The sequence below is a fragment of the Hippocampus bargibanti genome, linkage group LG06, assembly GCF_051943395.1.
Source record: "Hippocampus bargibanti isolate YZ-2025 linkage group LG06, ASM5194339v1, whole genome shotgun sequence".
NCBI classification, from domain to species: Eukaryota; Metazoa; Chordata; class Actinopteri; order Syngnathiformes; family Syngnathidae; genus Hippocampus; species Hippocampus bargibanti.
The window spans coordinates 9,198,975-9,218,458 of NC_142739.1; the positions used below are offsets into that span (position 1 = coordinate 9,198,975).

The 19,484-nt window shown below is 40.5% G+C and overlaps 1 protein-coding gene across 2 annotated transcripts; it reads left to right on the plus strand.

Annotated features, from left to right (window-relative positions):
* Window positions 1-885: 885 nt before the first annotated feature.
* rhbg (Rh family B glycoprotein) lies at window positions 886-15,090 on the plus strand. 2 transcript variants are annotated; one of them, XM_088999708.1, is made up of 10 exons: window positions 886-1,170; window positions 5,434-5,620; window positions 6,679-6,829; window positions 7,087-7,234; window positions 10,720-10,886; window positions 11,811-11,948; window positions 12,738-12,871; window positions 12,938-13,059; window positions 13,767-13,840; window positions 14,598-15,090. In XM_088999708.1, exons 1-10 carry the CDS (start codon window positions 993-995, stop codon window positions 14,673-14,675), a joined length of 1,377 nt encoding a protein of 458 aa, XP_088855834.1. In that variant the 5' UTR covers window positions 886-992; the 3' UTR covers window positions 14,676-15,090. The 2 variants fall into 2 exon arrangements, with proteins under 2 accessions (XP_088855834.1, XP_088855833.1); XM_088999707.1 differs by lacking the exons at window positions 886-1,170; window positions 5,434-5,620; window positions 6,679-6,829; window positions 7,087-7,234 and adding exons at window positions 8,193-8,467; window positions 9,526-9,676; window positions 9,934-10,081.
* The last annotated feature ends 4,394 nt before the right edge of the window (window positions 15,091-19,484 follow it).

Here is a 19,484-nt window from a genome sequence, read left to right on the forward strand (position 1 = left end):
TTTGCTCGTCTCTCACTAGAGGGTGAAGCATATCCGCACGTCTCTTTCCTCTCTCCAGGTAATAGTTGACATTCCTACAAATCACAACAACATTCTTTCTTTAGGGGAGATGCGGAGGCCGATATTAGTGTGACTGACATTTGTTATCGAACTGCTGCTCTTGGATAGAAAAAAAGGACACAAGCATGGGTGTAAAGTATGAAAAATCTTCATTTATTTTTTTCACAGTTTGTAATGTAGATTTTTATCCAAACAATTTGAAGCACATGACATTGGAAGATGATTCTTCTTTTCCTGTTGGCTTTTTCCTTCAGGGGTCGCCACAGCGAATCAATGTCCTCCATCTTCAGATGTTTGATTCGCACCAAAAATAAGACAAAGTAATATAAACTATTTTTGGTACAATTAAAGAGTTTTTATATCAATGTAAGATTTTATGAAGACGTTTTGGAGGCACTTGTATCAAATGGAATGTTAAAAAGGCCCTTTTGAAGACAAGACAGTTCAGGACTGCATTTGATATTTAAAATATCTCTTTTGAAGCCATTTCGGTCATTATGTGGATGGAAAACAAAATAGACAAAACAATGAAAAAATATACACAAAATAAAATAACCACAACTAGCCAACCCATATGCTGTGATGGGCATGTTTGAGAGGAGTCTAAAATTATTTCAAAGACCACCTCAACCAAATAATCCACATAAAAGCCTGTCAGTAAAGATGAAGAATGTCTTGTGTAACTTTAGTGATAAAAACACTTTATTTCTTCCAAATTAAACTTTACCTGGGGGTTTCTGAGAGGTGGGGCGAACACGGTCTCCCGCCCACTTGCCGAAGGAGGCGTGTCGTTAAAAACTCACATGAAAGAGCAGCTCACTCATCTGCAAAGTTTTTTTTCAGTCCGGCAGCCACAGTCTTGCGTTTGCGTGACACCCAGCGGGTCCACATTTTTCCAACGGGTCCTTTCATCCAGGAGGGACGCAGCAATCATGACGGAGACTTCCACCAACATGCGGCTGAAGCTGCCAATCGTCTGCTTCATTTTACAGATCATCCTCATCATCCTCTTTGGCGTGTTGGTCCAGTACAACCATGAGGTGGATGCCAAGAAATGGCATAACCACAACCACTCAGACTACGAGAACGACTTCTACTACCGCTATCCAAGTGAGTCACCGCACTTTTTCCTCAAAATTAGCACCGTGCTTGAAAAATCCCTTAGATGTGTCCGGAGTAAATTTTTAAAAAACACATGTCATTGTCATATTGTTATTTGTATGTCTGGCTGCTCTGTGTGTATTGAAGTCATTTGAAGGTTGACATCACCCAGATGCAGATTTTTGTGAGCCCATCTATGGAGTTTCACATTTGCATTAACTCAACTCCACAACATTTTACAAAAAAGGCTTCATGCTGTTTATTGCCACCCCGCAGATTAAACTAAACCAAACACATAATTAAATGAATATTTAAAACAACCATGCTACTTTGCCTCAAGTCGACTGAGCTCAATGGTGACAAACGACATGGAAAAAAAAACCCAGACAAGCTAATGAATCGCAAAGTGTCACGTTGTTATAACGCTTTCAAGAATGGATATTTAAATGTGTTATATAATAATACCCACATGCATATATTTATTATCCTCTCCGAAGAACAGCTAGTATTACTACAGCTTATAGAGGAGCTATTTTGTTCTATATTTCTGTATACTTGTATTATGGTGCCTCCAGGCGGCCTGGGAATGCATACCAGAAACACCAGCACAATGTTCATTGAGACAGACATTGAGGGGGGCGGGACACACACACACACACACACACACACACACACACACACACACACACACACACACACACACACACACACACACACACACACACACACACACACACACACACACACACACACACACAGTTCCTTTCTTTTCTCTGGTTTCTCTTTTTTACCTCACTACTCTAATCAGATGACTGATGATTGATCCATTGTTGGGTTCATTCTTTTTACATTGTTTGAGTTGAATTTTTGAAAAGACTAATAGCAATGATTAAAAGGGTCCACATTTGTAAGGGAGAGTAGCAATACCATACAAACCAAAATGGAGATTTTGAGCCAGACAGTGAGAAATGAGTCGCCATTGACGAAAATTAAGTACAATCAGTTCAAAATTTGTAATAAATAAGGCAATTAAAAAGTTCATAAGATCAGTTGTGTGAAGAGTGGGTCAAAAGTGCAAGGAGATTCTGCCTGTTGTTTTAGAAAGGGGCGTGGCCTACATTTAGAAGTGAATGTAATCCAGTCCACCACTTCAATGATAAAAAAGGACAAACGTGTCGGTCAAAGGTGACATGTGAGTGCTTGTCGCATTCACCGAGTTTCTTGCAGATGGGAATGACGAGAATGTTGAGAGACAAACACTTATCATATCTCCGTCTTCATCTACAGCGTTCTAACTTGGTAACCCAATTTACTCAACTTTCGACCTCATGACTTGACGTTGCGGGAGCATCTACAGAAATGGTGCAGAAGTTCTGAAACAGTAGCACCATGGAAATAAAAAAAAGGTTGATCTTAAAATATTTTGAAAGGCCTTTTAACTCATTTGAGCACATTTATAAACATATAATATATGGGAAAAAATAATGGATAATACAAACATAATCGCTTTGCTGCTGTGAAATGTAAATTTATCCTCTGCAAGACTAATAAAGGCAAATCCAATCCGATACAAACATTTTCACATTATATAAAGTTATTAATTTTAAAATGACATTCGTTAGTTTCTGTAGGCGCAAACAGCAGGACTACAGAGGAGAACATTTTAAATCATTTTCAACAAAAACTAGATTGTGATGAAGTGCTTCTTATTTCCATTCTTTGAAACTTAGAACCTCTTAACTCATTCACTGCCAGACGATGTGCAGAAATGTGTCTAGTCCAGTACCGGGGTTTTTGTCATTTTCACTCAAATTGCAGCACCCACAGAATATTGAGTTTTAGGACTACATAGACATTCAATGCCGCATAAGAAACATTAAACTCTCTCCTTTCATCATTCAAGTTGCATGGTCTGGAGTTATCTGAGCTGGAAATGGGGGCGGCTGTACAAAATACAATACATACATATTGCTTTGCACAGCGCTTTAACAACAGCTGAAGCTGCAAAGCGCTAAGATGGACAAAAGGCAAATGCTGCCACCTCGTGGAAGGGAAAAACATTGCCAGAGGTCTGACGAGCGCTTTATCAGCACCCCCGCAAGAAAAAACAAAACCCCCCAAAAAATTGGGAATGGCAGAGAATGAGTTACATTTAAAAAGGTTCTGACATATAGTGGTCAAGAGTAGACTTGCACAAAATATAAATAATAAAATGAAGTTATTAAAGGCGTACAAAAATAATAATAATAATAAAAAAATCAATTATAAAATAAAAAACGAAACCAGCAATTGGGGTTGGGAGGTGGTAGACTGTATTCTTTATCTTCTGTGAAAAATAACTATGATCGCATCTTATGTTCATTTTCTGTATGACTGCATAATAGTGCACCCCGGTGGTCAAGGTCGGTATACCAGAAGTAGTAGTGCAATTGAATTGTTTAATTGAATTGAATAATTGAATTGTTTAATTATAATGCGCAAACTCTTTCATTCCATACCTTAAAACTCGTATCTCAAGGTACCACTGTCAATATATTGGGAGAGATACACTCAAAGTTCCAAAAAATGGTGGGTGACTGTAATGGGCATTTGCAGTCTGCCACTTTTTTACCGGATGGACTGACACTAAGAGTGAAATCCCCTCCTTGCACGTAACGCGATGAGGTTGCGATCGCTTGCGGTTAATAAGGCTATTTGTAAGAAGGCTTTTCCAAATCTACAAATATTTATTGACAAGTGTCTCTAAATCAAAGTTTGGCAAAGACGTTGGAGTAAGTACAATCATTTGTAGTTTCGCATTAACAATGAGATGAGTACAGAATAATTTATGATTTTTTTTTTTATGAGTATAGTCCTCCGTGGCAATGCTTTGTCGCTTCCCTTAGTCTTTTCTACGATGTCATTTGATAGTGTTTTGACTAGTAACCTGCATTTTGTGACTTTTTCGAGGCGTCTGGTCTCACATAGATAAGATCGAGTAGGTTTTCCAGCGGCGCCTTCCTGCTTTTTTTTTACATTTTAATAGCTGTCGAGTGTCGCTCGCTGTGGTCACATGATCGTCGTGATTGCATCACTCTAGATAAGACACCGTCATCACGCGAACTTAAAGGAATCTGCCTGAGTTGGCATATTTTTTTACTTGTTTGTGCGTGTTTGACAATTTAAACAGGTCACCCTTGAAGGGAAAAGCCGAAAGGAAAAGAAGAAGAACGTGAGAAGAGGTCACTTCACAAACGCATTATATCGTAAGATTTGATGAAGCAGCATGTGGCTCCTTTTTCCTAGTGGGATATTGCAATTTAGTTTCGTTAAGTGTTGTTTCTTCATGCATAATGTGAGGTTTGGAGCCACGAGGCCAACAAAGGGAGGCTGGCAGACCTCATCATTGTGTCTGTGCCAAGTAACCGTCACCATGGTAATGGTGGCCATTGGACACTTTATTATTGTTTAGCTGAACCATACAGTTTCACTGTGTTAGTGTCGGGAAAAACAGATAGTTCCAGTCATCAAAAAAAGTTCATGTGAGGTTTCGAATTAAGGTTTTGAAGTCAAAGTTATTGCAGTGGAGGCATTTATATTTCACAGCAGCAAAGTTATGAAAGGAATGAAAGTAGTAAAACAAAATACAGGAGCTGCTCGAAAGGCAGCCACTCTTATGGCGTCAAAAGAACAAAAAAAAAAACTAAATAATAACATGACAAAAAACCCAAATAATAACATAACAACACAAAGACACAGAGAGTCATACATTCCTAAGCACTTTCTGTACCCTCTATGTTACACAAAGCAGTTCCAGATGAAAGAGGAGAGGATCAAAGCGTCTCTTCACCAGTGGATCAGGGACATCATGGTGGAATGAATGTGCATGTCAACTGCAAGCTAAATGATGAAAGCAAACACGCAGCTGTAGCATCCTTTGACGAAAAGAGATTGTCTCGCATCTCCTGTCTCACGTAAATCCGTTTCAAAGAAGGATTTCAAGCTGAAGTTAACGATTAAAGTTACAATTTCAAGTTACGGTTATGATAAAAATAAGGGTTCAAACAACATGTTTATTCTCCCCTTTTCAGGTCCACATAATTTGAAAAAATAAAATGCTGTAGCTTTATATGAAGATTCTGAAAATCCTAAAATTGGTTTTCAAACATGCCAAGCAGTCATCATTAGAAACAATGTCATCTGCATAGAGATGAAAGCAAATGATTAGTGGCCACAGAATTGAGCCCTGTGCAACACCGGTTAATTCAATTCACACCCAATGCGTCTCGACAGGTTTCCAGGATGTTCATGTGATGATCTTTGTTGGCTTTGGCTTCCTGATGACCTTCCTGCAGCGCTATGGCTTTAGCAGCGTGGGCTTCAATTTCCTGATAGCCGCTTTCGCACTGCAATGGGCCACGCTGATGCAGGGATTCTTCCACGGCATGCATCACGGAAAGATACACATCGGAGTTGAGAGGTAGGTGTTGGTGCCAAGTTTAGTTTTTACTCTGATCAAATTTACCAGTACAGTGATACCTCGGCATACGAGCGCTTTAGCTCACAAACCTTTCGCCTCACGAACATTAAATTCACGAAAATATAATCTTGCCAGACAAACTAGTTTTCGGTGGACGAACCAAGCCACACAGCACCACGGTGGCTGGCGAAGTAGTTTTCGGCGGATGAACACCAAACCACACGGTCGAACAGCGCCACGGTGGCTGGCAGACTCGTTTTCCACACCCCCTTCCTTTGAGTGCAGACGTGGTTTGTTATCGGGTGGAGTAGTTTTGCTATTATGGGACAGAAAAAGACTCCACCACAGGCTCGTGTTACGCCGAAGAGGACACAAAAGAAAATTGAGGAGACGAAGGAGATCATCAAAAAACACGAACGAGGTATGCATTTGTGTGACTTAGCGTCCTAGTACCAGTACGTTAATTCGACCATTGCTACGTGTGTTTAAGGGTGTTTCTGTGTTGTCTAAGCAATGGTCTCAGCAATAGAAGAGGTTGAAAAACTCTTGATTTGGGTTAACGAAAAGCAGCTTGCAGGGGACCGTATGAGTGAGGGTATTATCGCCGAGAAAGCACGGCAACTTCACTCGGATATCATCAAGAGGCGACTACATCAACGACCATCACAAAGGTAAATAAAATGACTTCATAATACAGTACAATTTGTTTACTTAATTACAATACAATAGCACACTTATTATAGATAAAATAAGGTATTTTTGTGTAGTTTTAAGTCTTATTTAGTTGAAAATTATATTTTATGGGGACATGGGAACTGATTATTCTCATTTTTAATGGTTTCTTATGGAGAATAGATGTTTGGCAGACACACTTTTTGCCTTACACACACTTTCTGGGAACCAATTAAGTTCATAAGCTGATGTATCACTGCACTTGTGTTAAAAGAAAGACTGCTGTCAAAATAGAAGTACAGGCTTCAGCACTATTCATCAGTGTTATAAGTATTTGTAATTGGCTTTTTCCACACGTCTGGATTTTTTCCCACCATCTTTTCCAGCATGATCAACGCTGATTTCTGCACTGGATCCGTGTTGATCTCCTTTGGGGCGGTTCTGGGGAAAACTAGCCCCATTCAGCTTCTGGTGATGGCACTATTTGAGGTCACACTGTTTGCAGTGAATGAGTTCATCCTGCTCTCCGTTCTCGGGGTGAGTACTGTATGACTTCTATTGTGGACTATGCGGTTCTGAACTATGATCGAGACCCACGATTACGAAATTGAGAGTATTCCAAATTCAGGCTCCAAATTGACGGTTTCAAGTTATTTTTGTATTTTCCAGATAATGTTGTTCCTACATTCATGAATACAATAAGTAGTTGAATAAAAACACTTTTGGCTCTGAACCCAAAGATGAAAGAATGTTGCGTGAAGGACAAACTGCCTGAACCAGTCTTTTTTTCCCAGGCCAAGGATGCGGGCGGCTCCATGACCATCCACACCTTCGGGGCCTACTTTGGCCTGGTAGTAGCCCGTGTCCTTTACCGACCCAACCTGAACAAAAGCAAACACCGGAACAGCTCGGTGTACCACTCAGACCTCTTCGCCATGATCGGTAAAATCTGAAAAGGAAAAGTCATCCAAAATAAATATAGCCATGAAGCTAGTACAACATACAATTAGCAATATGAAGTGAAGATGATGACATTGCAGAACAGAACACCAACATTGTTAGCTCTCAATTCATAAAAAAAAATATATTGCTGGTTTTGTTTTATCTGGCTAGCGTCCTTGTTAGTAGCATAGTAATCACACAACAATGTAGCATTGTTTTACCGATTAATGATAATGTTAGTGCTAATCTACTGGTTGTCAATCAGTGTGGTCGATCAGTGGATTTGGTGCATGAACCGAACAAAGATATTTACACCCTCAAATGTACTCCACATTGACAATTTAGCATTTCACCAAATTTGAGTACAAGCCATTTTTCAGAAGCTAACCGCCGCAACATTGCTAGGTAACGCTAATCTGCGCTAAACCTGCAATTCTGTTAGCAGAGCGCAAAGACAGGAGCCAGTAGCTACTGAGTGTTAATTCCCACCCAATTAACTGTGTGGCGATTGTAAGACTTTTCTCATACTTAGCAACTATTTCAGTAATTAACAAGTTAACTGCCACTCTAACATCACCACCAATCCACCTGATGCTTAATACAGGCAATATGAAATGTTTTGGAATGTTGTCTCGCAGGTACTATCTTCCTATGGATGTACTGGCCCAGCTTCAACTCGGCTATCACAGCTCATGGTGACGACCAGCACCGCACGGCCCTGAACACTTACTACTCACTGGCCGCGTGCACACTGGCCACGTACGGCATGTCTGCCCTCACCGCGCACGATGGGGTTATGATAAAAATAAGGGTTCAAACAACATGTTTATTCTCCCCTTTTCAGGTCCACATAATTTGAAAAAATAAAATGCTGTAGCTTTATATGAAGATTCTGAAAATCCTAAAATTGGTTTTCAAACATGCCAAGCAGTCATCATTAGAAACAATGTCATCTGCATAGAGATGAAAGCAAATGATTAGTGGCCACAGAATTGAGCCCTGTGCAACACCGGTTAATTCAATTCACACCCAATGCGTCTCGACAGGTTTCCAGGATGTTCATGTGATGATCTTTGTTGGCTTTGGCTTCCTGATGACCTTCCTGCAGCGCTATGGCTTTAGCAGCGTGGGCTTCAATTTCCTGATAGCCGCTTTCGCACTGCAATGGGCCACGCTGATGCAGGGATTCTTCCACGGCATGCATCACGGAAAGATACACATCGGAGTTGAGAGGTAGGTGTTGGTGCCAAGTTTAGTTTTTACTCTGATCAAATTTACCAGTACAGTGATACCTCGGTATACGAGCGCTTTAGCTCACAAACCTTTCGCCTCACGAACATTAAATTCACGAAAATATAATCTTGCCAGACAAACTAGTTTTCGGTGGACGAACCAAGCCACACAGCACCACGGTGGCTGGCGAAGTAGTTTTCGGCGGATGAACACCAAACCACACGGTCGAACAGCGCCACGGTGGCTGGCAGACTCGTTTTCCACACCCCCTTCCTTTGAGTGCAGACGTGGTTTGTTATCGGGTGGAGTAGTTTTGCTATTATGGGACAGAAAAAGACTCCACCACAGGCTCGTGTTACGCCGAAGAGGACACAAAAGAAAATTGAGGAGACGAAGGAGATCATCAAAAAACACGAACGAGGTATGCATTTGTGTGACTTAGCGTCCTAGTACCAGTACGTTAATTCGACCATTGCTACGTGTGGTTAAGGGTGTTTCTGTGTTGTCTAAGCAATGGTCTCAGCAATAGAAGAGGTTGAAAAACTCTTGATTTGGGTTAACGAAAAGCAGCTAGCAGGGGACCGTATGAGTGAGGGTATTATCGCCGAGAAAGCACGGCAACTTCACTCGGATATCATCAAGAGGCGACTACATCAACGACCATCACAAAGGTAAATAAAATGACTTCATAATACAGTACAATTTGTTTACTTAATTACAATACAATAGCACACTTATTATAGATAAAATAAGGTATTTTTGTGTAGTTTTAAGTCTTATTTAGTTGAAAATTATATTTTATGGGGACATGGGAACTGATTATTCTCATTTTTAATGGTTTCTTATGGAGAATAGATGTTTGGCAGACACACTTTTTGCCTTACACACACTTTCTGGGAACCAATTAAGTTCATAAGCTGATGTATCACTGCACTTGTGTTAAAAGAAAGACTGCTGTCAAAATAGAAGTACAGGCTTCAGCACTATTCATCAGTGTTATAAGTATTTGTAATTGGCTTTTTCCACACGTCTGGATTTTTTCCCACCATCTTTTCCAGCATGATCAACGCTGATTTCTGCACTGGATCCGTGTTGATCTCCTTTGGGGCGGTTCTGGGGAAAACTAGCCCCATTCAGCTTCTGGTGATGGCACTATTTGAGGTCACACTGTTTGCAGTGAATGAGTTCATCCTGCTCTCCGTTCTCGGGGTGAGTACTGTATGACTTCTATTGTGGACTATGCGGTTCTGAACTATGATCGAGACCCACGATTACGAAATTGAGAGTATTCCAAATTCAGGCTCCAAATTGACGGTTTCAAGTTATTTTTGTATTTTCCAGATAATGTTGTTCCTACATTCATGAATACAATAAGTAGTTGAATAAAAACACTTTTGGCTCTGAACCCAAAGATGAAAGAATGTTGCGTGAAGGACAAACTGCCTGAACCAGTCTTTTTTTCCCAGGCCAAGGATGCGGGCGGCTCCATGACCATCCACACCTTCGGGGCCTACTTTGGCCTGGTAGTAGCCCGTGTCCTTTACCGACCCAACCTGAACAAAAGCAAACACCGGAACAGCTCGGTGTACCACTCAGACCTCTTCGCCATGATCGGTAAAATCTGAAAAGGAAAAGTCATCCAAAATAAATATAGCCATGAAGCTAGTACAACATACAATTAGCAATATGAAGTGAAGATGATGACATTGCAGAACAGAACACCAACATTGTTAGCTCTCAATTCATAAAAAAAAATATATTGCTGGTTTTGTTTTATCTGGCTAGCGTCCTTGTTAGTAGCATAGTAATCACACAACAATGTAGCATTGTTTTACCGATTAATGATAATGTTAGTGCTAATCTACTGGTTGTCAATCAGTGTGGTCGATCAGTGGATTTGGTGCATGAACCGAACAAAGATATTTACACCCTCAAATGTACTCCACATTGACAATTTAGCATTTCACCAAATTTGAGTACAAGCCATTTTTCAGAAGCTAACCGCCGCAACATTGCTAGGTAACGCTAATCTGCGCTAAACCTGCAATTCTGTTAGCAGAGCGCAAAGACAGGAGCCAGTAGCTACTGAGTGTTAATTCCCACCCAATTAACTGTGTGGCGATTGTAAGACTTTTCTCATACTTAGCAACTATTTCAGTAATTAACAAGTTAACTGCCACTCTAACATCACCACCAATCCACCTGATGCTTAATACAGGCAATATGAAATGTTTTGGAATGTTGTCTCGCAGGTACTATCTTCCTATGGATGTACTGGCCCAGCTTCAACTCGGCTATCACAGCTCATGGTGACGACCAGCACCGCACGGCCCTGAACACTTACTACTCACTGGCCGCGTGCACACTGGCCACGTACGGCATGTCTGCCCTCACCGCGCACGATGGAAAGCTGGACATGGTGAGAAAAGTCAGCAATGTTACATGTCAGTGAAAATGATTGCCTCTGATAGGAATCAGAATCCAGTGATGTCGGAAAATTTCATTGAAAAGTTAAATTCAATTGAACTGCACCTGTGCTTGGATTTTTTTATGTGTACTATTATTAGAGTGAGTTCAAGTACCACTTGTGATACTAGTACGGTTACAGATTCAAATTAAGATTTTCAATGAGGGATTCAAGTACATTTTTTAAGTTAGGATGTTAACTCATTCACTGCCAGATGATGTGCAAAAATGTGTCCACTTCAGTGCCAAGGTTTTTGTCATTTTCACTTAAATTACAGGAACCACAGAATGTTGAGTTTTAGGACTACATAACAATTCACTACATCATTAGAAGCCTAAATGAAATGTATGTATAAAAAATGGAGGCAGCTGTACAAAATACAATGCAATGCATACATATAGATTTATATAGTATAGTGCCTTAACAACAGCTGAAGCTGTAACAAAGCGCTAACATGGACAAAAGGCAAATGCTGCCTCCTCGTAGAAGTGAAAAAAAAAACATTGCCAGAGCTCGGCACCCCGCAAGAAAAAACAAGACCCGAACAAATTCGGAAATGGTGCTCCACATTACACTTTTAAATTCCCAAATACATTCAGGAATGGCAGTGAATGGGTTCAGCGGGAATTATAGTTTGGGCTTCAAATTGATATCTGAGCCTTGGCTTCGGTTTCAAATTCGGGTTTCATGCATAGGATAGGTATCCACCACTATTGACAGCTTATCATGTTATCAGGTGATAGGGTGCATGAAAATGTTAAATGAAATTTCACAAAAGGATTTCAAGACATGGTTATGGTTTAAAAAAAAAGTGTATGGCTTCAGACACAAACTGAAGTGTAGATGTGTTTTGTCTCTTTGTTTCTCCTGTTTTAGGTCCACATTCAAAATGCGGCCCTAGCCGGGGGCGTGGCTGCGGGCACAGCGGGAGAAATGATGCTCACGCCATTTGGATCCATGATTGTGGGCTTCCTCGCTGGTATCATCTCCGTACTGGGATTCAAGTTCCTCTCGGTGAGAAACACATTCTTCTCAGGACAACAAAAAAATTCACGCCAGTTAGGTTTTTCAAATTCAACATTATGTTAGTGTTTCAAAGTATCGTGTGTGTGTGTGTGTGTGTGTGTGTGTGTGTGTGTGTGTGTATATATATATATATATATATATATATATATATATATATATATATATATATATATATATATATATATATATATATATATATATATATATATATATATAAATCTCATTCACTGCCATTCCCGAATGTATTCGGGAATTGAAAAACATGACGTGGAGCGCCTTTCCTGAATTTGTTCGGGTTTTATTTTTTGTTGAGGGGGGTGCGAATCAAGCTGCGGTCAGACCTCTGACGATGTTTTTCCCACGAGGGGGCAACATTTGCCTTCTGTACAGCCGCCTCCATTACAAGCTCAGATAACTCTAGACCCCCATAACTTAGGAATTAACTCTTTTTTTCTGATAAAAGAAGCGAGTTAATGCATTAAATGTTGATGTAGTCCTAAAACTCAATATTCTGTGGGTCCTGCAATTTGAGTGAAAATGACAAAAACCCTGGCACTGGAGTGGACACATTTTTGCACATCGTCGAGCAGTGAATGAGTTAATTGCATAAATCTTGAAGTCACCGTTCTGAATGAGATAATTGTATAAATCTTGAAGTCACCGTTCTTTTTCGATTTAACGCAGTATTTTTTTGTCCACTAAATGGTTCTAAGTCGTCCTCCCAGTTATTTTGAAAATGTATAAAAAATTGCTGATGCACACTTGGAATGTTTTCAGCCTATTTTGGAGGAGAAGTTGAAGATCCAGGATACGTGCGGCGTTCATAACCTGCATGGCATGCCTGGTATTCTGGGTGCCATTGTGGGAGCCGTCACTGCCGCCGTCGCCTCCATGGACACTTACGGAGACGGGTATCTATAAAAACGCCTTCTTGCTCCTATGTGGCGGGGCATTTGTTGACCTTGTGCTTCTGGCAGCATGGCTGACGTGTTCCCAGATGTGGCGAATGGAGACGTGGAGCCGTCCTTCCAGGGCATCCGCCAGGCCATCTCCTTGGCGGTCACCTTGGGAATGGCCCTTTTGGGGGGGCTCATCATCGGTCAGCTCACATTTCGCTCATCACTCGTGGTTTCAATTTTGATTGAAAAGAAATCGTTAGGGTTTAATACAATACAATACAATACAATACAATACAATACAATACAATACAATACAATACCATACAATACAATACAATACAATACAATAAATATATATTGATTTATATAGCACTTTAACAACAGCTGAAGCTGTAACAAAATGCTTAACATGGACAGCTATCATATACAAGAAATAAAGCAGTCACAGAGATAGTAGAAAGCACCAGGGAGTGAAACCAAGATCAAGCCGGAATCATGCTCAGTCGCATGAATGATAAAGTTTTACTGGATAGTTTAAGATGATGGATTAAGAGTTCAAATGACCTCCAAGCAGGGTTTATTAGAGTTTTATGTAACGTTAGAGTTTTTAAATTAGCATTTCAAAACATTGTTAGAGTTTGAGATTAGCGTTTTAAGGAACGGGCAGATTTGCAAGTTGTTGTTTTAAATATGCTGAATGTTTAGTGTTCAATTAATTTTCGGCATAAACCATTTGGTTGGCATTTGATTCAGCCATTTTTATGAAACCTGCATAGTAACAAGTGACCAACCCGATTAGTCAAACTGAGGATGTGCCCAGGAATATGAGTCAATCAATTCTACTGATCCATGTTGATGTTGATATGATGTCGACACCAACAATAATAATACCTCCTACTTGTGCCAGGTTTCATAATGAAGTTGCCAGTTTTTGGTGCTCCTCCTGACACAATTTGCTTTGAGGACAGTATCTACTGGGAGGTGAGTGAAAATAAACTACTTTTAAAAAAAATCTTACATTTATATCGCTAAAAATATCTACAAAAATGACAATAATAATTGATCGATTATTCACTGAATCATATAAAACTAGTGGTGTACTGTTATCACCATATCTATTTCTATGGTTATCACGTTTTCAACAGTAGTTTCCCAGCGTTGTCATCAATTAGCCAGCAGGTGGTGTCGGTTCACCGCAGCAGGTGGATGAATGCCTTTCATGGGAGATTAGATGACGTCACTTACTCACAATGCATCATGTGACACGGCAAGCAGAATGTTGTATAAGTGAACGCCACACAATACAGCCACCCTGCTGCCCTAATTAAATTTGATGGTTTGTGTTCATTTGTTAAAATCATGACAACCTATTAAAAAAGTAAATACAGTAATACTTTACGAGTAATTTTTTTAGTGGTGTTTTACTTTTAATTGTATATTATATATGTATTATGAAATTCAATATTTATAATGCATAGTATATATTTTTGAAATGACAAACAATTTTGCATTATGTGTTTTGTATATATCGAAATGCCATTATACAATATAAATATTACAGTCTGGTAAAAAAAAATCACAATAAATAAATATAAATATACGTATATATATACAGTAAAGTCTCGTTATATCGATATCGGATATATCTGGTAAAAAAAAATCACAATAACAGTCATAATAGTCGTAGCTTTTTTTCCTGACTTTATCTATTTCATTTTATCAATATGGTCTTTTTCAGGTTCCCGGGGCTGAAGAGGGCCATGAGGACCAGCTGACCACTGTCATGTCTGCAGAGACGGAGAAACTCAACAGCTAAACACACACGCGCGTGCGCGCACGTGTGCGTTTAGCGCGCGAACACGCATACACACACGCACATACACACGCACACGTGCACACTCGCACGCACACGCACACTCACGCGCGCACACACATTGTCATGGGTGCTGACCTCCACTTGTCAGTCTCGAAGAAAAGTAGCACAGCATCATGATTGAAACGCTAGATGGCGCTGTGCTGCATGCCTGCGTAGGAAATGAGCCCCCGATGACGAGTGCCGGGCAATCAAAGTGGGCCACAGTAATTTAAATGCTTCCTGTTGGATTTCCACACCAAAGAGTTGCAAATTTTCTTTAAAATTGCTTTTTTTTATACAAATATTTTTTATTACTCTATAGGTTGGGGGTTTTCTTTGATATCATTGTTCCTATTAAACTTGTGCAACAATTTTTCATTGGCTCTGAAGAGTTTTTTTAGCCTATGAATATTTCCATTTGTATTCCCGTGTGTTTTTTTTCAGGCACAATATTGTATAGTTTTGGTCCGAATAAAATGTTTTCACGTGTGATAATGGTTCTCAATATATTCAATTTTCCCCTCTCAATTCTTGAGAGGGGAAAGGTTGTGAATGCACCAGCAATAGGTGAAAATCTGTGACATCATGAAACATACAATTTTTAATATATCTCTTAGAGTGAACTTTTACACACTCCTTAGAACTTCCGAGAACTGTTCGTTAGATCTGTCAAAACACTTCACTTTGACGACACTAGAATGACTTGCTTACTGATAGGATGTCACAATGTTTTTGCCATACATGTGACTTGGTGATATCCAATTTAATGAGGTGGTATAAATTCTGGGGTGGCACGAATGCGACAAGGGCCCCTTGGAGGCTGCGGGCGTCCCCCCAAGGGCGTGTCTGTGACAGTGCATGAGTGTGAAGGGGCTCCAGATTCTTTTCCCAGGACATGGAGGACCAGAGGACTTGGAGGACAGGTGGTCAGGTGGTCCGAGATTGCCTGAATGGTGGCTCCCACTCCAATCTCCATTCAGCCTCACTCTTCTCATTCAAATGCAGACAGAAATGAGTGTGAGAGCCATTACGACAAGTATTGACACATTGTCTCCAAAAAGCCATCAGGAATAAAAATAGAACTCTTGACTAAGTCCAAATAAAGAGGTTAAAATGGTTAAGATTGTCACGGTTTGCATGGTGGTGATGGTGGGTGCGGATCCCAAAAAACAGGCAGGAGGGAGCAGGAGGTTGTTTGACAAATTGTATTAAAATAAAGTCAGCAGGAACAAAATGTAAAACATCAATCTTTTAAGTGACAGTGATTATAACGACCAGCACCTGCGAGGCGACGTTGGTCGCCAATCTGATCTGGACGACCAGCACCTGTGCAGGAGCAGGCGGGGCCGACAGCGCCCCCCGTTGACATGACATGACAAAGATAAATTGAAATGTATATACACAGCAGGGTGGGATAAAACTATATATATATATATATATATATATATATATATATATATATATATATATATATATATATATTTTTAATTAGGGAAGGTCTGAGAGAAAGGAAGTAGAGAGGGAGGAATGATGGGAGGAAAGAAAGGAAAATACTCCTTCCCTCCACCTGTTTATTGAATGAAAAACACAGCAACACCTGTCGCTCCTGGTGATGATGAGTTGATGATGGCGTGATGATTTCCCACGTTCCTTGAATGGGATGTCAGGTGTCAACTCTGCTTGCTGCCCTTCATAATAAACAAGATGGCCACTGTCCTTTGAATGAGCACCGTAGGTGATAATAAAGGCTTAAAGGGAACCCTCGGGGCCTCCTGCAGGGAACACGGGAGGTGCTGGCTGAAAGGATATATCCAATCTGTGGCTTTCTTTTTTTTTCTATTTGGACTGGATGTAAATGGAGCTGTGGCGTTACCGGTGCGCACCGCGTCCTTGATGTCTTTCAAGCCCTTTGATCTCCTTGATGTGCGTCTCAGCCTGACGCATTTCCCACGCATGAAAATGGGTATAAAAGTAGCCGACACGGGACAGAGAGAATCAGAATCATCTCGGACTCACAGACTCAGAGACTTGCAAAGACCCGCACAGGCACGCACGGCTTATGCCGGGCGTCGTATGTACATCACATAATTATTAATAATTGTATAATATATAATATATAATAATTTTATAATTTAAAACAGAGTCTTTACTTACAGACAGTGTATTGTAGGTGTTCAAATACCTGACATGTTTCGGCGTATACTTCCGCCTTCGTCAGAGTGTCACGGATGTTGTTGTGACGCGCCTTTTTTCAGCTGGTGTTGCTATGAGGGCGTGACCTATCTGTCAAATCTGACAGGTAAGTCACGCCTCCCGCTGTCCGCTCGTCCCTCCAGGATACTGCTCCAGGTAGTAGAGAGCATGTAAGCTCCCTCATCCCTGTTGATGGTCCTTGGTTCTCGCTTCCGGATTTCAATGGCCTGCCTGATCCAGCGCTGATGTTTGTTTTCTTCGGTGCGGATGACTCTGGCCTTCTCCCAGTCCATGATAATACAACAATCAGCAACAACTGTTTCTAAAATGTTATAAAAAAACTTGAAAAGAGAGACAACATATTTTCTATCCCATTAGGATATTTTAGAACTGTTTTGACGAAAGGAAAAGGATACCCAGTGCTTTAGGCAACACAGAAATAGGAACGGGTACAATTGACCCTTTAACATAAAATGAAGGTTAAATTCATATGGTCTGATAAAAGTGGGTGTCTTAGAAACAAGTTACATTATATTATTGGCTATGTTGGTTAGGTTATTTACTGGTAGAATAAATCACATTACATAAGATCGCATCAAATTACATTAGATGTAGGTTTGGTTAGTGCATATTTTTTTTACATTTGGTTGTGTTCTGTTAAATTTGGTTGTATTAAGATTAATTATTTTGGAGATTACGTTCAGTGACGCTTCGAGGAAAACACCAAATCAGGCTATGTTACAAGAGATTAATTTAGCATTTTCATGCATTATTTTATCATATGAATTTCCAATAGTTTATGTTGGTGATTCCAAGGTAGTAGGACACATTAATGTTCCATTCAAAGTCTTGTGTGTTGCGGAATAATGAATAACGCATGCAGGGTTAGAAAAAATAATGTCCCTTCGTCCTCGATCTTTGCTAGCGACTTAATGTAAAGACAGGACAGATAAACACCTATTAGAGCAGTGATCCCGAACCATCCGTTGCTGGCTTTAAAGTCATCAATAGACGGCGAACTTCCAGGTTGCCGCATGACGATAGAGTGAATTTGCCGAGCTTTCTCGGATATAATTGCTTTAATCACGCTGTCGCCGGCGGGATGCTTTTCGTTAATCCAAATTAACAGATGTTTTTCAACCTACTCTATTGCCCGAGACAGTTGCTTTGACAGCACGGAAACACCTTTAGCAACACACGCACCTTTAATAGCTTCTTTGTTGCGAAGGATGGTAGCAATGGTGGACTGAGCATATTAGTACTGGGCCGTTAAGTCAGACAAACGCACACCTCGTTCGTGTTTCTCAATGATCTCCTTCTTCTCCTCGACTGTAATTTTGTTTTGTGTCTTCTTCGGCTGAACACGAGTGTTATGCGGCAAGACAGCAAGCAGGTGGAAAAAATGATAAAAGTTCACTCAGCCAGATCCAGGAAGGATATTTTGAGTTTTCTTTATTTGAAGTCGTGGTGGGTATCAGTTTTCGGCAGATCACAGGTAACACTGCTCTCCAGGCTGTCCTTTCTCCCTCTTCAAAGTGACTTCCTCAGTCTGGTTTTAAAGGTGGTTCACCTGAGCTTCTGGCCAATCAGGTCCCAGTGGCAATTGGCCATTCCCAGGTGGTTGCAATCACCTTCTCAGAGACAATTAGTGGTCGCCCGACTCTACTGTTTTGGATGGGGAGAAATGTGAACCTTTCTCCCATCCAAAATCCAGAAAACACGAAATTATTTAACATTTCTTTTAGCATCATGACAATGAGCCTGTGGTGGGGTCTTTTTCGGTCCCATAACAGCAAAAGTATCCATGATAAATCCTTGAAGACGAACGACGTCTGCACTCAGAGAAAGGGGGTGTGGAAAGGTAGGCCGGCTGTGGTGCTGTTCGGTCGTGTGGTTTGGTGTTCTTCCACAGAAAATTACTCCGCTGGCCATGGTGGGACGGCGCTCCGTGTGTATCCCGAAAAATAGTACTTATGCCAAGGTTTAATTTTCATAAATTTAACGTTCGTAAACCGAAAAGTTCGTCAGGCAAGGTGTTCGTAAACCGAGGTCCCACTCTATAGGAGTCAGGTGAATGTTTTATTTTGAAAAACTTCCAGATTCTCAGTTACATATGTCTTCGATATGTCTCACTTGACACACGGAACGGCTGCACTTCCTGGTCACGTGATAGGTTAACGCTCAAATGACGTCTTTGAAAAGTTTAATTGGCAAAGGGAAAAGGTCCAGTCACTAGACAGAAAAGTGGCCTACGACATTCAAGAAAAAGAAGCCCAATTTCAAATACGGGATTTATCTCAACAACAGTTAGGATCCTACTCATGAAGTCCACTCTGCATAAAATGCGGCAAAGGTGAGTCCCGTTTTTCATCTACCTTGTATGAGTCATGTCGCCACTTTTTGTGAAATTTTGGTTCTGTTGTGTGCTGTGAAAATGTTCTTTTTCATTAAAAAATAAATGGTGGAAATTATCCGTTTACGTTGCATTGTGAGGTTATTTTATTTTAGTATGTCACGTTTAGGTTGCATTACGCTAGGTGATGACAGGAGATGCTAGGTTAGTTGCTAAGCTCGGCT

What these genes read in the sequence shown, in the direction of transcription:
- rhbg (XM_088999708.1), top strand. Translation starts at nt 993, where the DNA reads ATGACGGAGACTTCCACCAACATGCGGCTGAAGCTGCCAATCGTCTGC. An exon ending in AGACCTCTTCGCCATGATCG is followed by an intron (nt 7,235 to 10,719) that starts GTAAAATCTGAA and finishes GTTGTCTCGCAG; the next exon opens with GTACTATCTTCCTATGGATG. An exon ending in TGGGATTCAAGTTCCTCTCG is followed by an intron (nt 11,949 to 12,737) that starts GTGAGAAACACA and finishes GAATGTTTTCAG; the next exon opens with CCTATTTTGGAGGAGAAGTT.